The 10,949-nt window shown below is 36.8% G+C and overlaps 1 protein-coding gene across 1 annotated transcript in view; it reads right to left on the reverse strand.

Moving 5' to 3' along the window:
* Positions 1-1,623: 1,623 nt before the first annotated feature.
* LOC135217892 (arginine kinase Met e 2) overlaps positions 1,624-10,949 on the reverse strand; it is a 73,575-nt gene continuing 64,249 nt past the window's right edge. Inside the window, exons 2-3 of the mRNA XM_064253930.1 lie at positions 8,888-9,075; positions 1,624-2,784 (exon numbers count right to left, since the gene is read on the reverse strand). Of these exons, the coding sequence (XP_064110000.1) occupies positions 1,883-2,784; positions 8,888-9,075 (1,090 nt within the window). The 3' untranslated portion in view covers positions 1,624-1,882. The remainder of the gene's footprint in view (positions 2,785-8,887; positions 9,076-10,949) is intronic.

A 10,949-nucleotide genomic window follows, 5' to 3' on the forward strand; every position in this document is an offset into this window, starting at 1 on the left:
AGTAGGTACTGTCAATTTGTACATCGGTTCGCAAATAGATTGCTTAAGTCGTTCTGTATACAGTGGCAAAAAGAAAATGATTGTAAGGCCATATAAAGTAAAAGATGTATACAAGTGTCATACTAAGGTTTCTTTATTAAACAAATTTAATTTACATTAAATTGAGGATATATCTACAGGCTTACGTAGGTAAAAATTAAGTATATTTCTATTTCCAGAGTGAGCCTTTGGATGTATGTATATATCCACCACCATCATTTATAAACCTATATTCATGGAGGCTTCCAATAAAGAATTTAATTACTAATCTTAGATGAACACTGGTCAAGTATCACATCTTAAGATCACATTGGAATTATTTTCTAGTTTAATTTGGAACTGTATACAGAACTACATATGCAAACATTTACAAAGCACTGGACAGTGACAATAGCTACTCAGCCAGCCACAAGAATTTTAAAATTGGTCTTTATCGGCAGCTCACTGACTGCCACCCAATTTAACAGAAATTAACCATCTGGTGCAAAAATAAATAGCAGTTTTTCCTTATAGTGTAAATGCAAGTCAAGAACATCTTTGAAACACAAGTTTGGTTCAGTGACAGAGACTGCTCCCATAACTTTTAGTACTACGAATAAGGAGGGGGGGAAAGGCCCCACAACTCACCTGCCTGACCCCGGACCATTTTAAATAGGCTCTTTCTAGTAGTATATATGTCTTCCCTTTGTATATTCTTTTCTCAACTTCTCAAATGCAGTTTCTCCATCTCTTTGAGGCCCTCCTCTCGTATAGTATTTCCTTATTGCTACAATTTTTCATATTTTTGCAAATTGTCCATCTCCCCTCCTCATCAGGTGTTCAAAATATCTAAATTTCAGTCTTGAGCTTTCCTCAACACTTTAGTGGCTTTTACTGATCCCGTGTATTCATTTATCCTCTTTCATGTTTTTTATTACACCTCTTCTATTCGTCAACTTATTGGGGTTCATCCATTTGCTAAGAGATCCAGATGATAAGCATCTGGTGCAGATAAAATGTGAATTCATAATTGTTAATTTTTTGTTAAGTTTTGCCCTTTTTCCAGTTTGAATACCACCATATTAACTATTCCAGCTGTGACCAAAAAGTGGAATTAGTACCCTCCTATTCGTATAGTTGGACTTTCAGAATATCAGAAATTCAATCAGGGTACAAAAGCATTTTTACAACAGGAACACTCGAGTCACTCTGTAGTAGTTTTCTTTGGACTTTTCTAGTTTGCTCTTTACTCTCTAACACTTTAATGATTTCCCTATTGGCCTTGAAGCATTTTGCTACACCACCTGAGGCTGCAACTTGACTAGTAATTACATCTAAACAATCAAGTCCTAGTACACTTGGTACAAATGCTTATTAATATTCAGCAAGGATGCTGATTAAAGCACTGCACCTATTTTACAAGAATATTTTTGCCCTACTTAGCTTACACAAGTTTCAATTATGTTTGACTTCAGTACTCTAGAGTATAAGTTTTATGAAAACCTGGTTATTTGAGTTGTATATATGCATGATAATGATCTGATCATTTTATTAATCCCATGCAAAAGTCACCTTAATTGTTTTTGTTAAGTCTTAAAAAGTGCATTGTGATAAATACTTTTAATATCTCTTACATCTCTGCAATATAATAAAAACAATGTATTGATGCATTTTAACACAATGTTATGTACAGTTCAACAAGACCACATATGGGTCAGAGTAGTACTACATTAGGAATCTCCCGAGGGATAAATCACAGATTCCCTCAACCATTCCATTCCCCCTCACCGTAGTGATCTACAAACAACTGGAACACTGGAAAGCCAATGGGTTTCATAAATTCTAATGCACAGTCTCCATTAACTTACATTCCCTTTTCTATCTTTATCAGCTCGAGGATGCCATCTTGCATTTCTTTCACGGCCTGGTATTCGGTCAGTCCCATGCGGCGCTTATTGGAGATATCATAAATGCCACCTTCTGCTTCGGTGTGCTCCCCTCGAGTACCTCGCACTTGCAAGTTATATTTAGCTGCCACTTCTTCAAGCTTGGCTTTGTTAGCAGCAAGCTTTGGCAACTTGATGTGAACTGAAGCCCTGACAGTGGTACCAAGGTTAGTGGGGCAGAAGGTCAAAAAGCCTAGTCTGTCATGATGTGAAAATGGCACACGTTTCTCTATCTCGCCCACGGCGCTCACCAGACGCCTGTAGACTTCTCCAAGATCTCCACCTTTCTGCATGGATATGATACGAAGGTGATCTTCCTCATTTACCCATACCAAGAAGGATTTCTTGTCATTGTGATAAATGCCACGACCTGTTGGCCAATAGCGACATGCATTGGCAGCCTGTAGGAAGCGGTCACCTTCTTTAAATAAAAAGTGATCATCAATTAGCTTCTGCTGCACTTCTTTCGACATACCAGTGAGAGGGTAGTATGTGCCTTTGAGTTCTCCTTCAAGAGCAGAAAGGGTGGAAGATACTTTCTCTTCCATCTCTCTGTACTGTGCTTCAGTAAGGCAAGGATTGAAAGGGTAACCCTCCATGGAACGGCCACAACGGACACGAGTGGAAACCACATAGGCGCCTTCAGGATCCACGTTCACAAACTTCTCAAGATCACCGAAGTCCTTAGGAGGGTGTTGGTCTTCTTTCTTAAAGCCAACGTGATAGTCTTCTATAATGGGATCAAACAACGGTGCAAAGAGGGTGTATGCTTCAGCATCTGGAGCATAGATGCCAACTCCGGAATCCAAGTTCTCCACACCTGTAAGTCATGGAAAAAATTAGTACAGGATATAAATTGCTGTAAGTTATTCAAAATGTTTTCCTTAAGGTAAAAAATTTTGGAGAATCTCACTTCAGCTTATCAAATTATAATTTGGTTTGTTGTACTAATGCAACTTTCATTATGGAAAATATTTGTGAAAAAAATTAGTGTTAGCATCAATGGAAATACAGTACTAGTGCCTCGGGATACGAAATTAATCCGTTCTGAAGCGGCCTTCGTAACCTGATTTTTTTTCGTATCTTGAACTACGTTTTACATGTAAATTGCCTAATTTGTTCCAAGCCCTACAAAAGCCCCACAGTAAATTTTATAATAAAGCTAAATTGACCAATAAACAATGAAATACAACAATTTGGACCATTCAATACCTAACATAACCTTTATTTTAGTACGTACATGTGGTAAAATGTGGAACCTTACCTTTCGAGTGAGGCGATCTCCAAAAGTGGCGACGGAGGAGGAGAACAAATGGCAGAAAACATGAACAGTTAACTTTACGAAACTTTAAAAAATGGCAGAAAACATTTAACACTAAACATCACGAAACACATTAACAAATGGCAGAAAACATTTACACTTCTTGATTATCTCCATCTCCGTTCTCCATAGAAAGCATCCTCTTCTTTCCATGAACTTCAGCAACATTCTTGCTAATAACGTAAGTAATTAAGTTCACACACAACACGATAAAGTAACTTACAGAACAATGAAAGCGAATCATTAATACGAATTTATGTTAACAAACGAAATATGTATATGTGAACGAACGAATTCCAGTGTTTACGATAACGCTGCCACAAAAAATGGTCCAGGAATGCCTTTACATAGAGGCATGATGCTGACCAATAGGAGAGCAGGATCTTACGGTGGTGACTAGCATCAGGAACCAATGGGAGAGCGGGAGGATGGTGGAGAGTACTCAGTTGGTAGTGCGCGAGTTTTAAAATTGTTCTCGGTGGTCTGGGTGAATCTCTTACTTTTCCCTTTCGCAGCCCGAATTATTTTCATATACAGAAGCAAAAAATCTTCATCTTTGCTTTCATAACTTGGATTTTTCGTAAGTAGGGACTTTCATATGTCGGGGTTCCACTGTACGTGTTGGGATTTTAAACCAGAGTCAAATGTGAAAATGCCTCCAAACTTGAACAAAATGTTCTTTTACAGCTGACAAACTAATTTGATATTATGTCAGCTGACAGACAAGACTCCCACACAGAAGGTAGTTCTCCTCCTCAACTTATCTACACTTAATGTGACTCCTTGTGAGATGACTTTTCTTTCATAAACTGAAAAATTTTGAAGGTTTTCACTGGAATACTACAATGAACAGAAATGTAAATTTGGTCATGTCATTTGTATGAATGTAAAACAGTTACTTAATGAAAAACACTGGAAGTAGCAAAAATGTAGTACTGGCTTAAGGGCCTGGTACACGAGCACTAAAAATGCTGCGCTGCGGACTCGTCTTCACAAATTTAGGCTACTGTATACAAGAATTTCTAGCATTACATCAGGACACGTTACCTGGGAGTCATGAATTTCTAACGTCAGTAATGATGTTATTAGTGCAGAGCTAGTAACGCCTTGCCTTGCTACACGAGATGCTGATGGCACCCAGCTGCTAGGACAGTACCAGATAGGCTAGAGCTCTGGGCTCTACAATAGTACCAGGGTTCAGATGCCACTACACCAGTAGTACCAAGAAGAGACAGCAAGAGATGTTCAACACTGACAAATTTATTTGTGAAGTTAAAAGCAGACAGGCTACAGGGATTATAATGTCAAAATAAAGGATTATAACAACCGAGAAATAAAAGCCAAGTGCTGGACTGAAATAGGGATGGCAATGTTCCCAGACTGGAATGACAAGATGGAGGGGGAAAAAATATACAAGGCACAAGCCAGTCACGCATCCTACATGGACAGCATGTATAATGAGTTAAACATATGTATATGGTAAAAATGACCAGTAGATTCTACATATATGTTAGTTTGACAATCGGTAACACTGAAAATAACGCTCTTGTAGTCTGTCCAAAACTCTACGTAAAGACAGCATATCACAACATTTTAGCGCTTGTGTATCCAAACCCTAAGACTACTAGGAGACCGCAGCTAATTTTTGGGGTGTGTGCTAAGAGTGTATGGCAGGAAAAATTAAAAGGGAGGCATGAGAGACAGATTGAATAAGGAAGAAAGACAGCAACCAATAAAATAAATTGGATGAAAAAAAAATTCACAATCAGCATTTAAAGTAGCAGCAGTATACTAGTCTGTGCAAATATATTTTTGGTTAATTTCTTAATTTAGAATTTACTTGCATGTAATCATAAATTTTTCCCATTTTGAAGGTTACTGATGGTCTGATTTTAAGTTTAGGGGGTCAAGGGAGTTAACCATGAAGTGAGACTTTCCCCTTATAGATTTTTCTATACTCAACAGCTTACAATTTCTGCCCACATTTCCATCTTGTCTGTCTTCAACCTGACCAGTATCTGCCCTGCTACTTCTGTAGCTACTACATACTCAATTCTGATGAACTTCATCACTATCCTTTCTAAATGCTCAAAACAAGTCTAGGGAGTCTTCACTTATCCTTGGACACCTCTCAGCATCATCTAAAATTATCCTTTCAACAATTTTAGTTGTCAGACAGGTTCAAAACTTTTCATTATAAATGCTTGTCCATTGCATTTGACATACAGGCCATATCAAGGAATGTCTTTCCACTTTATCCAGGGAATTCCAACTGAACTACATTCTCATTACTAGCTACAAAATCCAGTGTCACCAGTGCGGAATATTTTTACAACTTCCTCCAAGGTATACAGTACTGTATCCAGTATGGACACACCCTACATTTCAGAAACTTATACCCAAAGAAAAATTAAGAAAGCAAGATATCAGCCCTAGAGACTTTGCAAACAATTTGGTCCAAAGAAGAAAATTATGGTAAACTCTGCTCTAGCTGAAAGAAGTTGGTCTCAGTAGGTAGCCAGATTGCATTTTACTTTTATCTCCCAGTCATACGGGCAGCTTATTTTAATTTACAGAAGGTAGACAAATGCATTTTACTTCATCTGCCAGATGTAAGTGCAGCTTACCTTCATTTACAACACTTCAATTACAATTTGTCATTTTTTTTATATGGGAAAACTTCCCCATGAGAAAACTTAGGTGGTGTTCTAACCTGCTCCCAGATTTTTGGAATTTTCAATATCCTAAAAAATGATGCAACAAACAATGACATTCTTATCCCCTTATAATGCAACCACACCACAGACCTGAAAGTAAGTTTTAAACATAGGAATACTATAGGCAACCTTTTGGAAAACATGTTAAAAGTAAGGTGGAACATGAAATTTGATAGGCACTACACAGCAAGTACAATACCACCAGCAAATTTACTTACTGAGAATATTCAGCTTTTTTATATTCTTACAAAATATATAGAATACAAGAGGACATATTAGTACCTTGTGGTATCAAGACACTGCAGTACTAAAACTCTTTTGGCAGGTTAAACTAAGGGACCTCCACAGAGCATATTTTAGCCAAGATCATAATCTACACTTTCAAAAGTCCTTAGGAAAAGCCTTTTAGTTCCTGGATAGATTTAGCTCTGCACCAATTAGCCTGTATTAGTAGTCTTGTAACCCCTCTGTAGTTCAGTTGTAAATTTTACTAAACCACCAAAACACCCATTCTTGGGATACAACAGAAAAAAGTTCCTAGGAAACTGTCTTAACCAGATTTCCGATTTAAGTTGGAAGGGTCCTGGTCATTCTGCCAGAAGTCATTTAGGCTGTAACATCCAAACTGGCAAACAGCCAAAAAATCATATGGCCTAAACAACAAAGTTATGTAAACAACATGAGTTATGTTTATGGTATTTACCTTCAATATTTTATATTTTATGTACCTCCCCGAGGGGCTGGTACTAAACACAGCACCCATTTGCATGTAAACTGGAATTAGAAGAATCCGAAGTATGCTTACAGCCGAAACAACCAGGAAACCGTCAGAACACACACAAATCTTGCTTTCAGTTTTCTTAAAAAGAAAAATATTGTGCCTGCTTTGCCTGTCTGTCTGCACTTATTTCTGTCTGCCCCCAGTTCTTAAAAATTACTGAGGTTCGAGGGCTGCATAAGTTCCACGCTGGACGAGTGGTTTTCGAGCTGGGCTGCCAATCCGGTGGTCCCAGGTTCGATTCCCGGCTCGGTCAACGCGGAATCAGAGAAATTTATTTCTGGTGATAAAAGTTCATTTCTCGAAATAGTGTGGTTCAGATCCCACAATAAGCTGTAGGTCCCGTTGCTAGGTAACCAATTGGTTCCTAGCCACGTAAAAATATCTAATCCTTCGGGCCAGCCCTAGGAGAGCTGTTAATCAGCTCAGTGGTCTGGTAAAACTAAGATATACTTTTTTTTAACGAGGGCTGCAAACTGGTATACTAATCATCCCCCTCCAATCATCACACACACCAAACTGCAGCCCTCTAGCCTCGGTAGTTTTTATTTTATTGAAGGTTAAAATTTAGCCATAATTATGCATCTGACAACAATACAGCACTAAACCGAGACCACCGAAGGATCTATTAACAGTGGCCTTGATTATACACTACAGAAAACTCGATAGACCCAAAGGAACTCTGGTTCATTTTTTACTTTATACATTATAACAGACTTAAAATTTTTCTTATTTATTAGAACAATTGATTAGTCAGCTTTTTCTGTAGATTTTTCCTTGAGTGCCTACATGAGCAGGGATCAGTATAGTTAAACTGATGTCAACATTTTTTAGATTTGGCAATGTGGTGAAGACTATACGTATTTGGTTAATCATGGTTTATTGGACTAAAGTCTTTGAAGTAATGTTCTGATCCACATATGTTTGTTTGTATGGTGCTTTTACGTTGCATGGAACCAGTGGTTATTCAGCAACAGGACCAACGGCTTTACGTGACTTCCGAACCACGTCGAGGGTGAACTTCTATCACCAGAAATACACATCTCTCACTCCTCAATGGAATGGCTGAGAATCGAACCCGCAACCACCAAGTGGGACGCTAATACCATACCAACCACGCCGCTGAGGCGCTTTGATCCACATATGATAATGCCTCCTTAAAGCAAGGTGTAAGTCAGTGGAAGGACTTCATTACATCAGAAATAGTTAAGAAAGAATCCATCTTAACTACCTATCAGGACTTAATCCATAACAGAAAGTTTTCAACTGTAAAGACAGTTCTAAACTATAAAGACAGCTACAAAATAAGGTTGACAAACAGCCAAGATTGGGTTGCAAGGTCATGTCTGGATAAGCATAAAGGTAACTAAATTTAGTGAGCAAAACAATGTGAAAATTACAGCAGCAACATACCCAAGCATCCCTAGTAAGACTACATACAATCAGAATAAGTTTACCAGCTATACCCATAATGCCAAATTCAAATTATAGTAGAGATGGTCATGTCTTGTAAATAATGAGGCCTTGTGGTTAAAGTGAGACATGAATTTGTCTCAAGTTATGTCAAAAGTAGAACCATGAGCCTTCCAAGCAGCCCAGATAAAAAAGCACAGAGATCATATGACATGGCAAGGTTTACACAAGCAAAGATGAGAATTAATGTTTAGCCTTAAACCAACATATCAAGAAAGAAAAATTAATACACTATACTACTGTTGTAGTATTTTTACCAATTTCTCAACTTGAGAAAAGCAGATGTAACTTGAACTATCACACACTGACTTAAAAATTCTTGAATTATCTTTTACTTGCTGACATTCTACTATTTATGGTATCAATAAAATGATTACCTTTCATTGAAAGCTCTTGCAAAATCTAAAACAAAAGCATTTCAGTAAAATAGAAAATATGTACACACCGACAATGACATACAAAAAGATGTAGTGATGCAAATTATTCATACTACGTATATGACAGTAAACAATGAGCAGCAGAAGAAACATTGGAAATGAAGTATAGTACCTGTCATAACAATGAAAATCTACAATAACTAACAAGTATTCACAGTAAGAGCCAGCAACTTTAATTTTCAAGTTTCCTAACTTACCAGATTGTATGACATCAAGGAGGGAGGCACCCAAAGAAGTCTTCTTTGTCTTGAGGTCATCAAAAACTTCCTTTGTTAGATATTTCTTAAGCAAGGATTTGCACTCTGTTGCAGCTTCCAGTTTACTGAAACTGGCTTCAAGTTTCTCAAGTACCTCGGCATCAACCATCTTGCTAGCAGAGTCGTCACTGAAAAAGAAAACAAATTTTAAACTTCCAGAACAGTTCAAGCCTAATAATCCTCTGTATTGCTTTTAATTGTAACTTTCCTTAAAGTTTTGCACCATGATGAAATCTTAAGAGATGTTTAAGCTCCCCTAAGCTTGGTCATATATTGGAAAAGATATTAAAATTTCATCAAGGTACTATCATTCTGGCAAAACATACATGACATAGGGGTGTCATTACCCAACTTTTTATGGGGTCTAATGATAATTAACCTGAAATTTGTACATACATAGTTGTAATTTATAAATAGTTGCAAGTAATTTCTTGGGTAAAAATTTCTTGTACTGGAAGCCTATTAAAAGCTAATTTCAGACTAGTTCCATAAACTGAAATCAGTACACAGAACCACCGAATTACCATCTAAATTTTCTGTTCCCTTAATGTTTATCTTTTAGCATTCATACATTTTATTTGCTAATACGCATAACTACTTTTTTATGTATAAGCCTATTTTACCAGTACTACAGTGTTTGTGCAATTACTGGAGTATTCAAGTCAACTCCAAAATCTCCAGTGCCACAAAGTTTCTTTATAAAGTATAAAAGGTAGCCACATTAAAGTTTCTTTATAAAAGGTAGCCACTATATTAAAAATAATTTTAAACCTGGAATTGTGCCATAATCTGCATCATACACAGGACTGACTTTTTGTGTGTTTATATACTAGAGGTAGAGTGCACATCTGTCCGTATCAAATAAATAGCATAATGGTTTTTGGGTTGTTCCAATATGTGCACATAACTTGAAATAAAAAGCTTTAAACTTCAAAAAGAACTTCATGATTCTTGGAAAGCTCTTTATCTTGAACACTGTACAATGCCCTACCAATCCCAATCTATCATCACCCTATGACGTGCCCATAATTATGATGGATATCTGTTCTGTATACTATACATATAGTAATGTTCAATTTTATCTAATCACTTAGAATAGCCTTTCTACTATATATATGTAACTTCCATCATTCCAGAAATTACAACTTACTAGTCAACATACACTGTACTGATATACAGTTGACCCCTGGTACCTATTCATTTGGGATGAGTACGTATCATAACCCCTCATGAATAGCCAAGATCAGCAATCCCTCCACAAACACTTATAAATAACTTTTGGTAACTATAGGCTATAACTCCACACGGACTGCAACGAACGGTCCCGCGAATACGAAAGCCACTAGGGATCGGGGCACCCAATGCATTTCGCCGTGTTTAGTAATAGCCTCTGGTGGTTAATAACAGCTGACCCCACAAAAATAAAGGTAAATTCTTAAAAAACAACCCAAATACTATAGGAAACAAATTTCCTGAGAAATACCAGACATGGAGTTATTACCTAGATCTACCAAGTATTCTAATACATTTATTTTTATATGAAAACATCCACAATAAATGATTTAAAAAATAACTTTTGCCTGCTTTCATGTTTTCCCCGAAGAGATTTCCTGGTTTTCCTTTTTTTTTTTTTTTTTTTTTTTTTAAGTAAACTAAGCATGCTAATAGCAAACATATATCCTGTAACTCATATAATTATCTAGAAATGTAGAACTTTGAGAGTTACAAATTTCATATCAAGTTCTTGGATGCAACTTATTTTGCTGGTCGTTATTTGATTAAGAACAACAGGTTTTTCACAATATCTCATATCTCTTGAAGTTATATAACCAAAAAATTATCTCCCTACCTTAGCCTATTAATAATGCAACAATTCAGAGCATTCAATACAGATATGACTGGTAGATTATAACTTCCAAATAAAAGTCAACAGTCAAAGTTTTGTTAATCTTCTGTGCACATAATTTCAAGTTTACACGAGCTTCTAAACACCACCACTCAG

This window comes from Macrobrachium nipponense, chromosome 9 (genome assembly GCF_015104395.2).
Source record: "Macrobrachium nipponense isolate FS-2020 chromosome 9, ASM1510439v2, whole genome shotgun sequence".
Classification (NCBI taxonomy): domain Eukaryota; kingdom Metazoa; phylum Arthropoda; class Malacostraca; order Decapoda; family Palaemonidae; genus Macrobrachium; species Macrobrachium nipponense.